This window comes from Delphinapterus leucas, chromosome 1 (assembly GCF_059928025.1).
Source record: "Delphinapterus leucas isolate spDelLeu-1000000601 "Yukka" chromosome 1, BTC_Dleu_Yukka2, whole genome shotgun sequence".
NCBI lineage: Eukaryota > Metazoa > Chordata > Mammalia > Artiodactyla > Monodontidae > Delphinapterus > Delphinapterus leucas.
In genome coordinates, this window is record NC_143129.1 from 111,497,351 (window position 1) to 111,517,618 (window position 20,268).

At 35.9% G+C, this 20,268-nt stretch overlaps 1 protein-coding gene across 4 annotated transcripts in view; it reads right to left on the minus strand.

Annotated features, from left to right (window-relative positions):
* Nucleotides 1-2,510: 2,510 nt before the first annotated feature.
* The window catches only part of ZNF326 (zinc finger protein 326), a 36,445-nt gene continuing 18,687 nt past the window's right edge, over nt 2,511-20,268 (minus strand). For all 4 annotated transcript variants that reach the window (XM_022553320.2, XM_022553319.2, XM_022553324.2 and 1 more), the window contains 6 exons: nt 16,846-16,957; nt 14,514-14,661; nt 13,286-13,385; nt 9,281-9,411; nt 7,852-7,947; nt 2,511-3,583 (listed from right to left, as the gene is read on the minus strand). In XM_022553320.2, the coding sequence (XP_022409028.2) occupies nt 3,224-3,583; nt 7,852-7,947; nt 9,281-9,411; nt 13,286-13,385; nt 14,514-14,661; nt 16,846-16,957 (947 nt within the window). In that variant the 3' untranslated portion in view covers nt 2,511-3,223. The remainder of the gene's footprint in view (nt 3,584-7,851; nt 7,948-9,280; nt 9,412-13,285; nt 13,386-14,513; nt 14,662-16,845; nt 16,958-20,268) is intronic.

The following is a 20,268-nucleotide window of genomic DNA, read 5'->3' on the forward strand; positions in this document are numbered from 1 at the left end:
TAAATAATCCAGTAAGAGGGGAAAGAACAAAAACAAGGTCCTTTTCTGACTCCTCAGAAGTCTATAACAGGTCATTCCAATGCTTTTGCAAAATATAATGGAGTCTCTCCCAAACTTATATCAGCTTATTAAAGGACAAAAGCTCCTGCTTTGATATGAGAGTTGCAGGCACTTAAATTTGTTTGAAGGCACTATAAATATTCTCAAATGCAATCACTGACCACTATCATCAGAATCACCTGGGATATTTGTTAAAAACATATCATCACCAAAGAATATGATCTAGTACATCTGGGACACAGATGGTCCCAAACTCTTTTACAAAAATCTAAGAACTAATATCCTTCTTTCCTCAGAAAAGCCTTTTCTAACATTTACGGTACCCATAAATGTTAGAAAGGATGAAGTGTCTGCTAAAGAAAGCTGACAGGTATAGGTTACAGAAAATGCAAAGGTCTGGAAATAGGCAAGAGTTTCATTAAAAACCAACAAAAAGCCATCGTACCTAGTGGGGAAAATGACATGATATTAAGTCGGAAAGCTAAACCAGGCCTGAATGCCATGATAAGGAGTTTGGACTGACTGTACGGGAACCAAAAAATAAAAACCTCAGGAGACTAACATTATCTGAATTAACATTTTTAAAAGACTATACTTCTGTGTGGAAAACTGAATCCTAGCAGGGTAAGAGTGGAAGCAAGATTAGTTAATAAGCTATTTCAATAGTTCAGGAAAGAGATGATGGTGAATTGAACTGGGGTTGGTAGCAGCAGAGGTAGAAGAGTGGGCAGATAAATTTTGGAAGTAGAAAACATAGACTTTCTTATAGATTGGAGGTAGTGATAAAAAGAGAAGGCTACAGGATAGTCCCTAGGCTTCTGGCTTAAACAACTGTGTGTGTTGTATATAAATTTCTTTGGTTATTAGAACTACATGTTTAGCCTTTTCATAAAGAAAACAAATAATACTTGGGTAAGAGAAGTTGAAAGGGTTTTACAGATATTACATAAATCCTTATCACAAAAATATTGAAAATATAAACACTAAGGATCACAAAAATTAGTCTGCCAGCAAACTAAACTGCCCATCGACGAATTATCTGATAAGATATATAAAATTTAAATCTCTGAATAAAGTACAATAACAAAATACTTTATTAATACCCTGCAAATAAGCTAGTCTGAATAAAGGTTTTTACATTTCTGACAAAAATTAATACTTAGATATTCTTCATCTCTCATTCTAAAACATTTACTTAGACGCTGTTACACAGATTCTTGTTATGCAGAATTCCAAAAGTTTCACATATCAAATTACTTGGGACACTTTTTTTTTTTTAAAGCACTCTACTAGTTCCAAAACTGGTTCTATGACCCACACAGATACCAAAATCCACAGATGCTCAAGTCCGTTATATAAAATGGACATAGTATTTGCATATAACCTACGCACATCCTTCCCTACACTTTAAATCATCTCTAGATTACTTTAATGCCGAATTACAATGTGAGTGCTATATAAAATATAAGTGCTATGTAAATTGTTGCCAGTGCTTGGCAAATTCAAGTTTTGCTTTTAGGAAGTTTCTGAAATTCTTTTTTCCCGAATATTTTCGATCTGCAGTTGGTTGAATCTGGGGATGTGAAACCTGGGAATACAGAGGGCCGACTGCAATTCTAATCTCAAAGGGATCTATTCTTTTACCTTAGCCCTTCTCCCAAATTTTAAAATAAAAGAGAAACAGGAAGGTCCACCAAATCCTATTAGCTTTAAAATCTGAACTCCTGAGCACAAAGGCTCTCTGCAGCCTATTTAAGTAAATACAGACTCCTAGATAGGATCCAAATTTCTCCCGTTTTCAACTAAACTTCTCTTACTTGGCTCCAAATCCCTACAAGCGGATATAAATGTCTACTGGATTTTCCCAGCTTAAAGATAAGCAAATCTAGCCCACAACAATAAACCCAAATTGACCTCAAAAATCTATTTTTAAAAGCTTTGTTGTAGGCAAAAGAGAAATTATCTGTGAAATTCTACAAATGCCCATACATTCATCCCCTTAATGCCTTAAAATTACTTGATATACCCATACGTTCATCCATTCAATGCCTCAAAATTTTGAGAAGATAATTTCACTGGAAGAGTCCCCCTCTCAAAAGAGACCAGAGTAAAGATTCAAATAAGAGCACTACTTTTTTTAGTGACATAGATGGTCATTTGAAAATAGATAATCTATCAATCTTATTTTCTCTTTTAAGTATGAAGCATACAAGCTATAAAAAGGAGAGATAGATTCAAGAGAGAAGTAATTCTTTTTAAAAAAGTGATAGTTTGCTTCTTGCTTCTTCAGCCAAAAACAGACATGACAAAAGAACTAATAAAGCTATGAAAAATTATTTGTATTCAAATGTATTTCCAAGAAGATTTCAAGATCTGACACAGGCACAGAGAAAAGGAATGAATTAAAACAAATATAGAAAGGTCAGTTACAGACTGACTTCTATTTGAAACATGTTTTAAAATATTTTAATCATACTTAAAAAAAAGTGAAGTACATTTTTTTAATTCAAGTCTTCCAATTATCTTAAAACACTTATAAGCTGAACTCATACATTAAGGCAAATCCTGATTTTATATATTCATTTAATTGATGAATTCTGTTTCATTTTTAATTGCTAATCCAGGGAGAGAGTTTTTGTAAAAAACATTTTATTGCTACAAAGGGAAACATGGTCACAAAAAGGCTTCAAGCGTATCTTAACGCAAATTACTATATTCAATGTCCAATGCAGTAAAAAAATACACAGAGCACAAAATACTTGCCCAATTTATCTCTTCTAGGGTAAGTATTCAAAACATTAATGCACACTTGAATATACACTCCCAAGAGCAGCATTTAAGTTCAAATGATTAGAATAGATACACTAACAATACACATCTGTTATCCTCAACACCAATAAAGTAATAAAAATTAAGCTTAAAAATTATACAAACAATTTATTGAATCTATGTTAGGTAGCTATAAAAACTAAACTAAAATAGTCTTACCTTCATTTTATTAAACAAATGCCAAACATTTAGAAATTATATAAAACGAATTATAATCTGTGGAATGCATGCAACATGGGTGTTAACTCTCATTTTAAACTACTGATATTCTTACCCTTTTCCTCATTGGGACAGAAATTTAAAGCTTCTTTTAAAACTGACTAATACCTTATATTTAATTTTCTTCTGGTTGGTCAACGGGGAAGCTGACAGGCTCTTCCTTTGCTTCTTCTTCCTCTACTTCCCCTACTCCCTCTCCTTCTCCCTCTCCTTCCTCCACTGCCCCTACTTCCCCCTCTCCCTCTACGTCCCCTCCTTCCTCTGTGTCCCCCACTCCTTCTACTCCTCCACCTTCTCCCACTTCCTCTACTTCCTCCACTTCTTCTACTTCCTCTACTTCCCCCACTTCCTCTTCTTCTTCCTCCTCTTCCTCTTCCTCTTCTTCAATAGGTTCATCAATCTTTTCCTCCTCCTCCTCATCTCCTTCTATTTGCTGATCCTGAGAATGATCTTGAATTTCAAAGGGATTTTCACCCTAAAAACATGAAAAACAATAGCTTTTAAAGTCAGCACATTCATTTTTTATCAGTGAGATTTTTATTTGCTATACCATTAAAAATAAACAATATTTTAAACTTTTAATTTCAACTTATAACAAATTCATTTAATATTTGTTGAGTACTTATTTCATACCAATGTGGGTATATAAATTCCTGAAGTCATTACTTTATACTCCATAAAACAAAGCAGATGAAGATTTATGTTCTACTTAATTACATCAATATTCAATGCACTACTGTTACAAGTTCTCTTTACAAAATTCAAATGAAAATCAAGCACTTTTAAAAACTCAAATGAAAATCAGAAACGTATTAGGTATCATGCCTTACTTTTTTAAAAAAAACAGACATCTTTAATTCACTAAATGTTCACAGATACAATTTTAATATTTTAATTTATTTAAATACTTAAATTATGTGTCTGGATGATGTCTCATAAATTGGAGCATATTAGAAGGCTATATTAATGATGTAAGAAATGAAGAGGCAATGAAGGTTTTTAAAGCAGGAAAGTATAAGATGGTACTACACTTTAAGATATCCCAGGTAGGAAGATGCAGGATGAATGGAAGTAGCAAGAGAAGAAATACTAGTGAGGGGGCTACTCTAATAGCCCAGGAAAGGAAAGGGTAAAAGATGCAGTGACACTATTACCAGAATGGATAAATTAAGATGGGGAAAGAGAAGCAGGTATATGCTATATATAATTGGAATTTAAGATGTCTAAATGTCCAATAGGCAACGATAAATCTGCAACTAAAAAAGAGAAGAGACTTCAAAATAAGATATTTAGATTTGTGAATTGCCTGAACAGAGTGAATAGTGAAGCCAGGTCTTAAATAGGAAAGCCCAGGGTAGGGCTGAGGAAGTAAGTAGAAAAAAAGGGCTGAGAATAAAACCTATGGAAAAGGCTTGTACATGGGGACAGAAGTTAGAAAAGGAATACTCAATGCAGGAAGAAACCCAGGATAGTAAAATATCATCTGGCAAAACAAAGTTTCAAGAATAAGTCAACAGATCAACAGTGTCAAATGATTCAAACAGGTAACAGAAAAGAACTGAAAAAGTTCACTAAAGCTGATAAATATTAAACTGAGTAAGGGTACTTAAAGGATTTATTATACTATTCCCTTTACTTTTGTATGTTTAAAATAATAAACAATAAAATGTTAAAATTTTTTATTTGAAAATTAAGTCACTGGTAATCTTAGAAAGAAGAGTTTCAAAAGTATGATGTAAATGGAAGTTGGACAGCAATGACTGCCCAAGAATGAATCTGCACAATTTCCTCCTAAGCTCTCAAAACATACAGGCCCAGACCCCATACTCCAATATTTTAATTTAATCAAGTACTGGAGCTCTTGCTAAAAGCACAAATTCCTGAATTAGTTTCAGACCTAAAGTTTCTGAATCAAAGTGTCCAGGAAAGAAGTCTGGTAATCTGCATATTTAAGAAAGATTTAGGGAGATCTTTATCGGAGAAGTTTGAGAAACCCTAATTCATAAGGTCTTTTATAAGGGGCCTGGGTAGCTTTTTTATTTGATTTTAGCTTCACAGGGAATTCTAATCACACATCTCCAATTGGGAAATACTAGATTAAAGAGTGAATAATATATAGGAAGCAAAGAGCATAATGCAGGTTAATTACCTTTTCAAATATGATAGTAAGAAAAGAGATAAGATAAGAAGGGCTAGAGTCTAGGAAAAGTCAAGTCACTTTTAGTTTAGGGAACTCATAAGCATGTCTCTTTGGGGAAGAATAGTAAGATAATAAACAGGAAAAAAAATCAGATGAAAGTAAGGAGAGAGATAACTGATGAAACAACAACACAGATGAAGGGCAAAAAAAGAGTGTTTTCCTTCACAAACAGTAAGGGTGAGAAAAAAGATACATAATTCTAAAGTAAAAAGGAGAAAAGTTATAGAGTTCACATCTAACGGTCCAACCTCCCTAAAGCAAGAGAAGAGATAAGAATATGGTAAGTGAAGGGAGTAAGAATGAAATCCGGATATGTGAAGAGTGGAAAGTTTGAAATAGTCACTACAGGAAGCACGTTACATTGACTGATAATAAGTAAAATTATTGTGAATTGCAGTGAAAATCTGGCAAACATAGTACTGGCATAATTCCATGATATTTTTAGCAAGAAAGACAGTAAAGCTAACCATAAATGGCAGAGTTAAGAACTGGTAAGTGGTAGAACAATTAAGTAAAGAATTTTAGAATGGCAGCACTGCATTGTCGTAAGGGCTAACCATGAGTGTCCAGGCCAGGGAGTGAAGGCAGAATAAGATGATATAGCTGGAGAAGTGGGAGAAATTGATGAACTGATTATTTCACGGGTCAGATTAAAAAAGGTATTTTGTCATTCTGAGATCACTTACAGATGAAAGTGTTTTAAAGCCATGACCAGAGATGATTATGAGCAGAGGATTTCTGCAGACATCTAGAACAGCTAGAAACAGAGCAGACAGCAGGGAACAGAGCAGACAGAAATGCTGGACAAAAAATGCTGGACAAAGGACATCACTGAGTCATGTGACACCAGTGCGTCTTGAATTTTAACATGTATATAAATCAACTGGGATCTTGTTAAAATGAAGATTCTTATTCAACAGGCCCGGATATGAACTGAAACTGTATTTCTAATGAGCTCCCAGGTGATGTCAATACTGCTGGATCCTTGGATCATATGGAGTAACAAGGTTCTACAAGAGTTCTCCTCAGTTCAGGTACTTTCTCCACAAGATGCACATGAGCAAGACACTCCCACTTAATGATGTCTCCCATTCCATGAAGTGACTCTAAAGTGTAGCCTGAAAACCCTACATAGAAATTCTAATTTGTATTCTTCTCTCATTAAAAATTACTTTCATACATCAATAGAAACCATTAACTTCTCAAAAGTTTATGATACAGCAAGGATAAAAAGTTTAATATTTCCTAATTTAGCTATGGTGCTTTAATCTTTCTGATGCCATATCTCCCACAAAATTGGATTTCAATTAGGGCTGCATTCACCTTTTAAAAGTGGTGTCAAGAGTGCAGTAAACAGTGCCAAATAGGACAAATCAGAAAACAGGGCCCTCACGAACAAGCTGAAAGAACTGAGATTTATTCAGCTTGGAAGTCATCTGGCTGAGGAATAATTTAATGATCACTAAATATATATATTTATATTAGATACACATATATAACAATTTAATGATCATCAAATAGTACCTATTAATCACAAGAGCCAAAATAAAACTCTAATTTATAAAATATTTAGTTACTAATGTAAATAACACTTTTGTAAATCTTCAACATAACAGGCTCACTTCAGTGCAGGATGATTTTAAATGAGGTATTATTTTATAAAGACTCAAAAACCAACCTTTAAAAATTTCTATTAATTTCCTGAATAATAAGTTTCTTATTTATACAATAAGTGCTCATAATATATAAAGAAGGATTACTGGAATAATATATGTCAAAAATCCTGAGAAGCAGTAGGCCAGGTATACCTAACTGTTCACCTCTGAGTTTCCTAACATGAGAAGCAAACCTCTTTCCTCCTGGCCTCCTGATTCTATGAGGGAGCTTTTTTCTGAAGCAACATATCTGATCTTCCTATGAAAAACAGAACACAAGGAAGAGGAATGACTTATCTAATTGGTATGCTTAGAAAAAGAAATACAAATTGGATACATCATTCCTCTTTGGAATTTCTCTTTGCTCGGAAGACCCAAAAGAGGGGAAAGAAGGGATTGAGTTTGGCGTCAAGACCCTCTTTTGCGTCTTCTTAGCAACAGAAAGGGTACATTCTACTCTGTTCTATGCCATGTGATAGACTAGGAGAACCCTGTTGCTGTCCAGCTGAACCAGTAACAGAAGTTGGGGGGAGGTGAGTCTGTCTAGGAGTGAAATACTAGACTATCTAAGACATATCCACCAAATCACTCTTTTTTTTAAAAATCAAGGGTAATATTGGGTCTGACATTTGGGTCTTCTATCAGACTCCCGTGTATCTCTCAAATGACCCAGAGCTAGAAAGGCGATGAGAAAGGAATGGCTTATTGCTCCCTCCCCCAATAAATCCCAATAATTAGGAAAAAAGGTATTTTTTTACCTATATGTACAATATTAAGTAAAATTCTCCTCATTTTGTACTATATTAAACATCACAAAGAGTTACCATATCATCATTTAACTATTACAATACTACAATATAACCTAAAGTTTTTGCACTAAAATCTTACCTTAATAAAACGTTCATATCGCGCCTTCACTATTGGATTATTTAAAATGCTTGTAGCAGTCAAGACACTCTCTCTTTTTATTTGTTCCTTATAAGCCTATGAAAAACAGAACACAGAGATACTTGAAAGCCATGCCATGAAAAATATTTCCTTAATTAAAATGACTGCATGCTCGAATCCTTAGTATTAAATGACTTATTTTCTGGCAAATTAAGCTATAAAGCAACAACAGCTACTGTGACCACAATCTAAATCATCTATGAATTAAAACAATGAAGATTCAAAAAGCCAATCAACTTCAGCAAAAAACACTTAGTCACTAAACACTCTAAGTCTGGGTCTACTAAACAGTTGCTTTCTCTCCTTTTCACTCTACATCCAACTCCCCCAGCCCCGGCTACTCCAACTATTCATTTTCATGCTATCAAAAAAAAGAAAGACTAATTTTTCATACTGCTAGAGTAATTAGTCTTTCTCTGGGCTGTAAATAGTACAAGAATGTATTATACAAAGGAGGAAAGGTAATAAAATGGAATGTCTAATTGCCAAAAAGGTGTCAAGGGAATATCAAAAAAGAGAAAGGACAAAGATTTAAAAAAAGATTGTACGTGCTCAAAGTGGCTAAAAAAATCTGAGTTAAATGAGGTTCACGTCAATACAAAATATGAATTTAAGACTCAGGAATGCTCTATTTAAAACTTAAGTCTTTAATATTTGAATTTTTAAATTTGCTTTTCAAATAAACTAATTTCTCACAAAGTAAATATTTTTATTTGAAATAAATTTGACTAAATAAAACCAACACAGAAGCAGAAATATACTAATCAAGAAGAAAATAGTAAATTTTTCCTAGAATTTTTGAGTAAATTCTACTCAAAACATAACAATACACAGTAACTGGTAATCCTACTTTTTAAATTTATTTTTCCCAGTCATCAAAATGTATGCTATAATCAAGTCTTTCTTTTTTGTTCTAAAATACACAAACACACACTCATAAAATCATTTTGTACCACGTTAAAAAAATGTTAACAAAAAAAAACGTTCAACAGCTATGATTTCCTGAATACTTACTATGTGCCAGGCACTACTTTAAGTGCCTTTTATATTTTAATTAACCTAATCCTTAATCAGTCACATAAGAGAGATTATCCATCCTCATTTTATAAATAAGGAAACTTAGACAAAGAAAAGTTTATTACTTGCTTAACACATGTTATGTACTGAACCAGGATTCAGAGAAGTCTTGCTCCAGAGCCCACAATACTACACTTAACCACTATATCACACTAAGTACCTTTACAGTAATTCACTCATGAGATTAATTGGATTGTACACAAGTACGTAGGTGTGAAACAACAGCCTTTAAACAGCAATAAGGGATTAATGAACAATTCAATGACTTCAATAAGAACAAATTAAAACTTGCCTGCTTCCCTTTGATATGATCAGGAGATTTTAAGTGCTGCTGAACTGAGCTATGTAAAGCAGGGATATACACACTGCAAGCACTGCAGTGAACAGTCTCTACTTTCATCATGTGGTCATCTGCAGTAACACCTACAAAAGAAATACAACTATTAATAAGAAAAGTAATGATTCACATACTTCTGACAAATCAAGTTTTCACTATTTCATTTCCATGATTATTTATGCCCCTTATTCCAAAAAAAGGATCAGAGTATATAGGTAGAGTTCTTTTGCCATATCTCATTCATCTGCATATATAGATTGAAAACTATATGGATAAAAGATTAAAATTATAAAGTATAATTACATTATATTTCCTAATCATGTTATATATAATGATGCTCTGAGGTCTATAAGTCTAACCCCCAAAAATATAATATATATAAAAAAAAAGCTGATTTTCTAGTAAAATAAGAATTTCCATGCTTATGAATGTGGGTGGGTAGGGATAGTAAAAATATGTCAAAATTGTATTCATAAGGAACAAAAACATATGTTAGATCTTAAAAATGGTGACTGAGGTGTATTACAGGTGAAGGCTACTTTATATGTTTTTAACACCTATTTTGTTGATTTCTGCACATCCCAATAGAGAGTAGCAGCTTTGGCTACCTGGCTTATCACTGCATGTTTGGCTCTTAGCAACAGTGCCTGACACATAATAGGACCTCAGTAAATATGTTAAATTAATAAGTTATATGTATATTCACAGGAATTTTCTTTAAACGCTGCACATGAAAAACTGTTGGGAACACACCAGTCTCCTTGGAATTATATCACTTTTAAAGAACCATGTATTTTTTTATGTTGAAAAAATTGACTTGGCTCTTCCTTTGGGCAACTGAACTTATCATGTCATTCGATTAAGAAAACAGTAGACAACATGTAGCTTCAATTCAATAAAAAGATCCCCATGATCTTATATTTCATTCTTGAAGTACCATTTTAAGGTACTAGTTACTGTGACCATCTGTATCTGCTGGTTGCACATCTGCAGATTCAACCAACCATGGCTGAATTTTTTTTTTTTTTTTTGCGATATGCGGGCCTCTCACTGTTGTGGCCTCTCCCGTTGCGGAGCACAGGCTCCAGACGCGCAGGCTCAGCGGCTATGGCTCACGGGCCCAGCCGCTCCACAGCATGTGGGATCTTCCAGGACCGGGGCACGAACCCGTGTCCCCTGCATTGGCAGGCGGACTCTCAACCACTGCGCCACCAGGGAAGCCCCATGGCTGAATTTTTAAAATAGAAAATATTTAATACTCCAATAAAGATGTTAAAATATATATATATATTTAAAAATAAAAAGGTAGAAAATATTTTTTAAAAAATTCCAGAAAGTTGCATAAAGCAGAATTCCATGCTGACAATTATTTACACAGCATTTATATTGTATTAAGTATCATAAGTAATCCAGAGATGATTTAAGGTATGTAAGAGGACATGTATCGTTTATATGCAAATACTACACCCATTTTATATAAGGGACTTGAGCATGATGGACTTTGTTATCTGCAGGGAAGTCCTAGAACCAATCTCCGTCAGATACATAAAGACAACTGTCTATGCAAGGGAAGGATATAAGAGAAAATGGCACTTTCCAGGAATTACAAGTAATTCAATATGGCTGGGGCACAGACTATAAAGAAGGGATGACAGGGAAAAACAGCAGGGCCTAGATCATGAACAGCTTTGTGTGCCATGTCTAGGAATCTGAACTTTATTCTGTGGAGGATGGGGAAGCCACTGAAAATTCCTGAAGTAATAAAATCATGCAGTAAAATTAAAGATAAGAAAGACTAAAAGTAAGGAAACTGGATAGAAGGATACTGTAACTGCCAAAAGAACAGATAAAGCTTTGAACAAATTCAATATTTAAAGAGGAAATACAGAAACAGACTTGGTACATATTTAAAAGATAGAACCGACAGAACACAATGCTACAGACATAGTAAAGGTGAGTACTAAGATTAACTTCAAAGTTCTGGTTTTGATGATGGGGCCACTTTCCAAGATAAATGAGGAGATATCTGTTAAGTTTTTGTTTTATTTTCTTTTGGGGGTGGAGGACGCTCAAGGGGAGGATAAATTTTTTGGATACGTTCATTTTGTGAGACTGCTAAAGAGAGATATCAGTAGGCAGTTACATGTAGGAGATTAGAGTTAGAAGAGAACTGTGTTTAAGATATAGGTCTATAAATAATCAACATATAGATGTTGATTTAAACTCTGTATGTAAATTAATTCATCAGGAAGATATATAAAGAGAGATAATAATGGGACTGACAATACTGAAAAATACCAACTTCCAAAAGCTCAGTAGAGAAAGAAAAGCACAAAGAATAAAAATGACAAGGGGGGCTTCCCTGGTGGCGCAGTGGTTAAGAGTCCCCCTGCCGATGCAGGGGACACGGGTTCGTGCCCCGGTCCGGGAAGATCCCACATGCCGCAAAGCAGCTGGGCCCGTGAGCCATGGCCACTGAGCCTGCGCGTCCGGAGCCTGTGCTCTGCAACGGGAGAGGCCACAACAGTGAGAGGCCCGTACCGCAAAACAAAAACAAAAACAAACAAAAAAAAAATGACAAGGGAATAAAGAAAACATCAGGGCACTGAGATACCACAGAAACCAAGGGAGGAAACAGATTCACAAAGAATACAGTTATCAGTGGAAAATGTTGCAGAAGAAAGATAATGATTCAAAAGAACATACTGAAGTTGGTGTTGGTAACCTCTGTCATAGCAGTTTCAGTAGACTAATGGTAGCAGAAACTTGTCTGCTGTGAGTAAAGTAATAAATGAGAATGAAAAAAGAGAGACCAGTGTGGACTATGCTTAAAGAAGTGCGGTTGTTTAAACAGAAAGGCAGGTTTTAGAGGAACTAGTGTCTATGTTTTTTTCTTCTCCTTTGGGGCTTATGAGAAGGGATAAGAGAGACAGAGGACATACAGAAGTACAGGTGGCCCTCTGTATCCATGGCTTTTGCATCCATGGACACTGGAGAGCCAACTATGGGACTTGAGCATCTGCAGATTTTGGTACCCGAAGCAGGTCCTGAAACCAATCTCTCTTGGAACCTAGGGACAACTGTATCTTCCATGTGGAGGCAAAGCTGTTTTCCTCTATGAAGGAAATGAAGTGAAAGACGTAAGGGCAGGTAGTGATAAATTTGTAAGCATGAGAACAGGAATCAAAGGATTCCATTTCTGATAACCCACTCAGGCCTACCACATATGACTATGTACTATATCACTCTATTGCAGCGGTCCCCAACCTTTTTGGCCCCCGGGACCGGTTTTGTGGAAGGCAATTTTTCCATGGACGGGGTGGAGGGGGGGATGGTTTTGGGATGTTTCATGTAATACATTTATTGTGCACTTTATTTCTATTACTATTACATTGTGATATATAATGAAATTATATAACTCACCATAATGCAGAAACAGTGGGAGCCCTGAGCTTGTTTTTGCTTGTCACTCACTGATAGGGTTTTGATATGTCTGTAAGCAATTGATTTATTATGGTCTCTGTGCAAACCTCTCTGCTAATGATAATCGGTACTTGCAGCTGCTCCCCAGCACTAGCATCACCACCTCAGATCCCCCTCAGATCATCAAGCATTAGATTCTCACAAGGAGCGTGCAACCTAGATCCCTCGCATGCGTAGCTCACTGTAGGGTTCGAGCTCCTATGAGAATCTAATGCCGCTGCTGATCTAACAGGAGGAGGAGCTCAAGCGATAACGGAAGCGATGGGGAATGGCTGTAAATACAGATGAAACTTTGCTCACTTGCCCGCCGCTCACCTCCTGCTATGCAACCTGGTTCCTAACAGGACACAGACCAGTACTGGTCCATGGCCCAGGGGCTGGGGACCCCTGCTCTAATGGGCATCATTTACACTGAAATAGGTTATGATACGTAAAATATATAAGTAAATTTCTAAATTAATTTGTTTAAATACTTACCTTCCATAACATCTTTTTCAATTATTTTGACTACTTCTGTTTGATTATTTGTCTGTTGCTTACGAATAGATGTTTTCTTGAATTTATTTACCATACATTCCTAGAAAACAAAATAGGAAGAATCCAAAAAGTTTTCAGTGAGCACATAGTATAGGCCTAGCACCATGCTTGGCCTATGGAAGATAACAATATCTGTTATATAAGAACTAGTAAATGTTCTCAAGGAGCTTACAATTTAGTTGGAAAGACTAATATAAAGTACCAGGAAACTACAAAAAGTATTTACTTTTCAAGATGTATTTTAGGTACATAGAGAGAGAGAGATCGAAGACAGCTGATAGGCAAGAGATCGTCTCAGGACAGGTGAATATGAAAGTCCTAAATAACAGTTAGGAACCAGTTAAACAAAATTACAGAAAGAAATTTTAATTAAGGTACACAATTCTGCAAGGATATAGAGGAGTAAATGATCCCTGTACTTCTAACCTTCTAACAACTCCATCTCTTTTGCCCAAACTAATTGTATGTACAGTTAGCAGTCCAGATCCAGCCCTGGCCCCAACTATCCACCCCTTCTCCAAGCCACTTCTGCCTACACCATCACGCTGGGGCCTTCCACTCAATAGTGTCATCTGTTTAAGTGTGAGTGTGTTCAATTTGCAATTATTGTTAGTTCACTGAGGGGAGTGTCTTTGTCTTCAGTGCCTGAACAACACCTTCCGTAAGTATTCAAGAAAAACTGTTTGAACTGATGACCACATTCTAATATAAAGAACACTAATCAAACACCAGGCTCTCTGGCTCTGAATTCAGACTTCCATTTATTGAAAGTCACTGAACTGCTCTGAGCATGATCTTTTAGGATAAAGAGGAGTTAGTATAAGGCTGAAATGAAATATGAAGAAAAGTACCCAGCACAACACCAGGTACACAGAAGACTGTTAATAGATGATAGCTGATTCTGTATCAATAAACAGCTGTTAAAGGAATTTTTTCCTGACACCTCTGCCAGAAACTGTGAAAAATGTACTCTCAAATAACAAATCTAAAATCTATGAAAGAGGAATTCACATATACTTCTGAGCTAATTTTAAAACAACTCTTTCTTTAAGTGAATAGTAAATTAAATTCTTAGAAACATAAAATGGGAGAAAGATGGGAAACTATGAAAATATAAGAAATTCAAATGTCAGATAAAGTGCTTCTCACTTCAAAAACAGCTACTTACATGCAAAAATTCCATAACTACTTTATCGAATTTGGTTTGTTTTTGAATATGATCTAATGTTTCCTGGTGTGAAGAACTTTCCAGATGTAGTTCAATATCTTTTTCTTCAAACGTTCGAAATTTACAAAATGAACATGTGAATGCCATTCTGTAAGGGAAAAAAAAGGTTTTTCTTTAAATATTACCTTATTTACTTAGAAAGAGCTCATAAGACTATACCAATGAAATTAATTTTCCCAGCATAAATGATTTCCTCTCTTCCATTTAATGGTTGATTTAAATTTAGCTTAAGTCAGAAAAAGATAGTATCTAAGTACCTGTCTGGACACCGTTATTATACCAATTGGCATCGCTGGCCCACACTGGAGCTTCTGGGTATGAAAGATGGATCAATGAATCTACTTAATCTAATCCTAAACTATCCACTTCAAGTCTAGATCAGTTAGAAAGCCAGAGCAAACTTCAAGCAGTATCAAGTTCCAAAGTTCTACTACTTATTTTACACTCTGTTCCATCCTCAAGCTTCCAAACCACTAAAGTAGTGACAACAAAGCCAGGTGGAACATCAGACAACCATAATTCTCTCTGTTAGAGCTCTTGGATGATCAAAAGTCCTGCCCTGTAAAAATCACTTCAGGATGACTAATCAGCCTGGACTGGACAAATGCACTCATTTAGAAGCTCAGGAGCCACTCCAGAATGAATTTTCCCTTTTTCTGCCATTTAATTATTCCTACCTCATATATTCTTGTTACTTCCTTTTCCTCGAATTATGACACTAGTTTCCTAATTGGTTTCTTTGCCTCTAGTCTCCATTTTCCAACTAATTCCTTACAGTACTATTATATTTATTTTCCTGGGTAAGAGTATAGGATCTGACATCTACTGCTGGGTTTATTTCCTAGCACCCTTATGTGACCTCAGGCAACTTAACTTATCTGGGCCTTGGTTTTCTTATCTTAGTAAGATGAAAACCCTCATAGAGGTGTTTGAGCATCCTCAGATTTTGGTATTTGAGGGTCGGGTGGGGGTCGGGTAGGAGGGGTGGTGGTCCTAGAATCAATCCACTGTGTGATGACTGTAAATATCAAAAAATCAAAATCATTCCTATATATCTTTTTTTTTTTTTTTTGTCTCTGTTGTGTCTTTGTTGCTGTGTGCATGCTTTCTCTAGTTGCGGTGAGCAGGGGCTACTACTCTTCATTGCAGTGCGTGGGCTTCTCATTGTGGTGGCTTCTCTTGTTGCAGAGCACAGGGCTCTAGGCGTGTGGGCTTCAGTAGTTGTGGCACACGGGCTCAGTAGTTGTGGCACACGGGCTCAGTAGTTGTGGCTCGCGGGCTCTAGAGCATAGGCTCAGTAGTTGTGGCGCACAGGCCTAGTTGCTCCACGCCATGAGAGATCTTCCCGGACCAGGGTTCGAACCTGTGTCCCCCACACTGGCAGGCGGATTCTTAACCACTGCGCCACCAGGGAATTCCCATTCCTATATATCTTTGATCAAACCTTTTCATTTGACTCTCAGGAATTTTTTCACATCTGAATTGATGTATCTGCTTTTTCAAGGAAACAGGTTTTTGTTTTTGTTTGCTTAAACACAATACTTTATCGATTCTAAGACATATTTTTCCTTATTGCATCTCGGAAATCAGTCTGTATCATAAAATTAATGACATATCACAATCTCTTTTGGCCAGATAGATTATTGCTTGTGCACGTAAAAAATCAGGAATTCCAGTTTTAAAATCTGTAGAGTGATTGTCAGTGGCTTGAAAGTCCCAAGGACAATTATACAGCATTCTTTTAGACCCTGACAACCAAATAGCTATGGGAGAGGTGGAGAGTAGCAAACTGAATATGTCAATATCCTTGAGACAGGAATCAAACATAGGCTAACTCTACACAACTACAGCACCAGCTTAAGACACCAATAATAACAGCTTTTTAAAAAATATCTTTTCTTTTTTAACTTTTTTCCAGTTTTATTGAGATTGACATATAACATTGTGTAAGTTTAAGATGCACAACATAATTATTTGATACACGTATCTATTGTGAAATGATGAGCACAATGAGTTTAGTTAATGTCCAACACTTCACTAGTTATATTTTTTTCTTGTGCTGAGAACTTTGAAGATCTACTCTCTTAGCAACTTCAAATATATATACAGTATTGTTAACAATAGTCACCATGCTGTACAATATATCCCCAGAACTTATTTATCTTATAATTGGAAGTTTGAACCTTTTGGCCATCTACTCAATTTTTCAACCCCCAAACCCCGGAAACAGTGTTTTTATGAGTCCAATTTTCAGACTCTACTAAGCACAAACCTGTATCCATCTCCATATTTCTCACTGTTTTTTTCTCTTCTGCGCCTTTGTTTCTCTCGCCGAGCCTCAATTCGTCGCTTTTCTTCTTCTTCATTTTTAGGATCTGTTTTTGCTAGGGGATCAGACAAAAGAGTTAAAAATAAAAATCATTTTTCCATTCTCCTTTTCCAGTCCCCAGTTCATAAACTATAGACATACAAGATTTACTTGACGGTCATTATCTAAACTGAACTCACCACAAAGATCAGAATTTGAGATTACCCAGCATTGCTGAAACTTCATTCATGTGAATAACATCATCATGAACTTTGCCTATTTACTTCTCACCTATGTTATTATCTGCTACATATTTTTCTGTAGATCTGCTCATTTTTTCTTATCCTCATTTTAAGCAATAATATCCACATCACCTAAAATAATTTTGAATACCACACTCTGGGAAACACGGAAATAACCTGACCTTGCATGAATGTGGAAAAACAATGAGCACTAGAAAGAGAGCCTTGGATACAAAAACTCATTTATTATAGCAGCTCTCCCAAAATTTCTTAAAATGTATAAACTCTAAAACAAAAGCAGATTCTTCCTCTTTTTCTCAAAACATGCCTTAATGCGAATACACAGTACAAAATGCACTATTTTAACCATTTCAAAGTGTACCATTTAGTGGCTTTAAGTGCATCACAATGTTGTGCAACCATCACCACTATTTAGTTCCAGAACTTTTTAATCACTCCAAAGAGAAACCCCATACCCATTAAGCAGTCACTAAAGCACCTGGTAAAACTACCAATCTGCTTTCTGTCTCTACAGATTTTCCTATTCTGGATATTTTATATAAACAAAGGATACAATACGTGGCATTTTTTTGTCTGGCTTCTTTTATTTAGCATAATGTTTTCAAGGTTCACCCATGTGTTGTACCATGTATCAGTACCTCCTTCCTTTTTATGGCTGAATAATATTCCATTGTGCGAATACACCATATTTTTTTCATCCATTCATCTGCTGATGAACATTTGGATTGTTTCCACCTTTTAACACTTGTGAATGATGCTGCTATGAACATTTATATACAAGTTTTTGATTGAATACTTCTCTTCAATTCTTTGAAGTATGCATCTAGGAGTGGAATTGTTGGTTCATATGGTCAGTCTACGTTTAATCATTTGAGGAACCATCAAACTGTTCCCCACGGCAGCTGCACCACTTTACATTCCCACCAGTACTGTATGAGGGTTCTAATTTCTCCACATCCTCGTCAATACTTGTTATTTTCCTTTTTTTATATTTTTTTTGCAGTACATGGGCCTCTCACTGCTGTGCCCTCTCCCGTTGCGGAGCACAGGCTCTGGACGCTCAGGCTCAGAGGCCATGGCTCACGGGCCTAGCCGCTCCGTGGCATGTGGGATCTTCCCGGACCAGGGCACGAACCCGTGTCCCCTGCATCGGCAGGCGGACTCTCAATCACTGCGCCACCAGGGAAGCCCTCCTTTTTTTATTTTTAAGACCATCGGCTTCACATGGTGTGAAGTGATATCTCATTGTATTAAAAGAAAAAGGTTCTTTCTTATGATACAATTAACTTTAGACTTAAAAAAAAAAAAACCTCATCTGCCCTCAAACTTTTTGTTTTATACATTGTTTATCCTTTTGGATTACCTTTGGAAAAATATCTAATACAAAATCATGAACACCTGGGGATTTCATAAACTTAACAGTAAACAAATATTAAGTACTTGCTATGCATACAGTGGGATGTTTCAAAACTATATAAAATACCTTAAAATTCAATATCTAGATTATTTTTCATCTTTTTTTTTTTTTTTTTTGTGGTACGCGGGCCTCTGACTGTTGTGGCCTCTCCCGTTGCGGAGCACAGGTTCCGGACGCACAGGCTCAGCGGCCATGGCTCACGGGCCCAGCCGCTCCGCGGCATGTGGGATCTTCCTGGACCAGGGCACGAACCCACGTCCCCTGCATCGGCAGGCGGACTCTCAACCACTGCGCCACCAGGGAAGCCCTATTTTTCATCATTTTATAAGAGCTTAAATGTACATTATTATTTTATTAACCATTTTCAATATCCTCCTTCAGTTCCCCTCAAATCCTCACTCTGTATAAAATCCACTTGTACATGACGTTAAACTAGAAGCAGTTCCATTTCCCTTCATGTGCTAAAACTACGATATATGTTGTACCTCTATCCAAATGACTGAGTACGGTTCCTTTCCTACTGCTTTTCAAAAAATCATATAGTCTATATACTACAGTGTAGCAAGACTTCTTATTCCTAAATATTCAGCAGACATCTTTCACAATGCCCACCTCATGCCTAACAGTGAAAGCCTGATTTGACTACAGGATTTTGGCTTCATTGTTAGTTATACTACACTGCTCTCTCAAGTTTTGCTAAAAAGAAAAAAAAAGTTGGGTCACATATAGCTGCTTTAGTGGCAAATCAGTTTCTGATTCAAACTCTGCAATATTTATTTAACTATACTTGCAAAATATATCTTCGAAATCTATCCCAAGAGGATCAACTGAATTGCCTAGTCTAGAAATATTTAGAGTACACAATTCAGTAAACAGCAATCTATCAACTAACACAGTATAAAAGTTATCCTTACTAACACACACTCTACCTATTAGCAGGTTTCCTGAATTCCAGAATATTGCTATTTTTTACTAAATAATACAGATGTCCCACGCAAAGCATGGCAGGAAAGGAGATTTAAGAATAGTATTTAAACCGTTCCTGAGTCTTGTATTATAACTTATAATTTTAAGGAAAAAAATCCAACATTTGCAATATCAATTATTTTTTCAAATATGATACATTAAAATGTCTGTAATGTTGTAATTAGATTAAAAAAGACACTATCAAACTCTCAGAGGAAAACATAGGCAGAACACTCTATGACATAAATCATAGCAAGATCCTTTCTGACCCACCTCCTACAGAAATGGAAATAAAAACAAAAATAAACAAATGGGACCTAATGAAACTTCAAAGCTTTTGCATAGCAAAGGAAACTATAAAAAAGACGAAAAGACAACCCTCAGAATGGGAGAAAATATCTGCAAATGAAGCAACTGACAAAGGATTAATCTCCAAAATTTACAAGCAGCTCATGCAGCTCAATACCAAAAAAACAAACAACCCAATCCAAAAATGGGCAGAAGACCTAAATAGACATTTCTCCAAAGAAGATATACAGATTGCCAACAAACACATGAAAGGATGCTCAACACCATTAATCATTAGAGAAATGCACATCAAAACTACAATGAGGCATCACCTCACACCAGTCAGAATGGCCATCATCAAAAAAATCTACAAACAATAAATGCTGGAGAGGGTGTGGTGAAAAGGGAACCCTCTTGCACTGTTGGTGGGAATGTAAATTGGTACAGCCACTA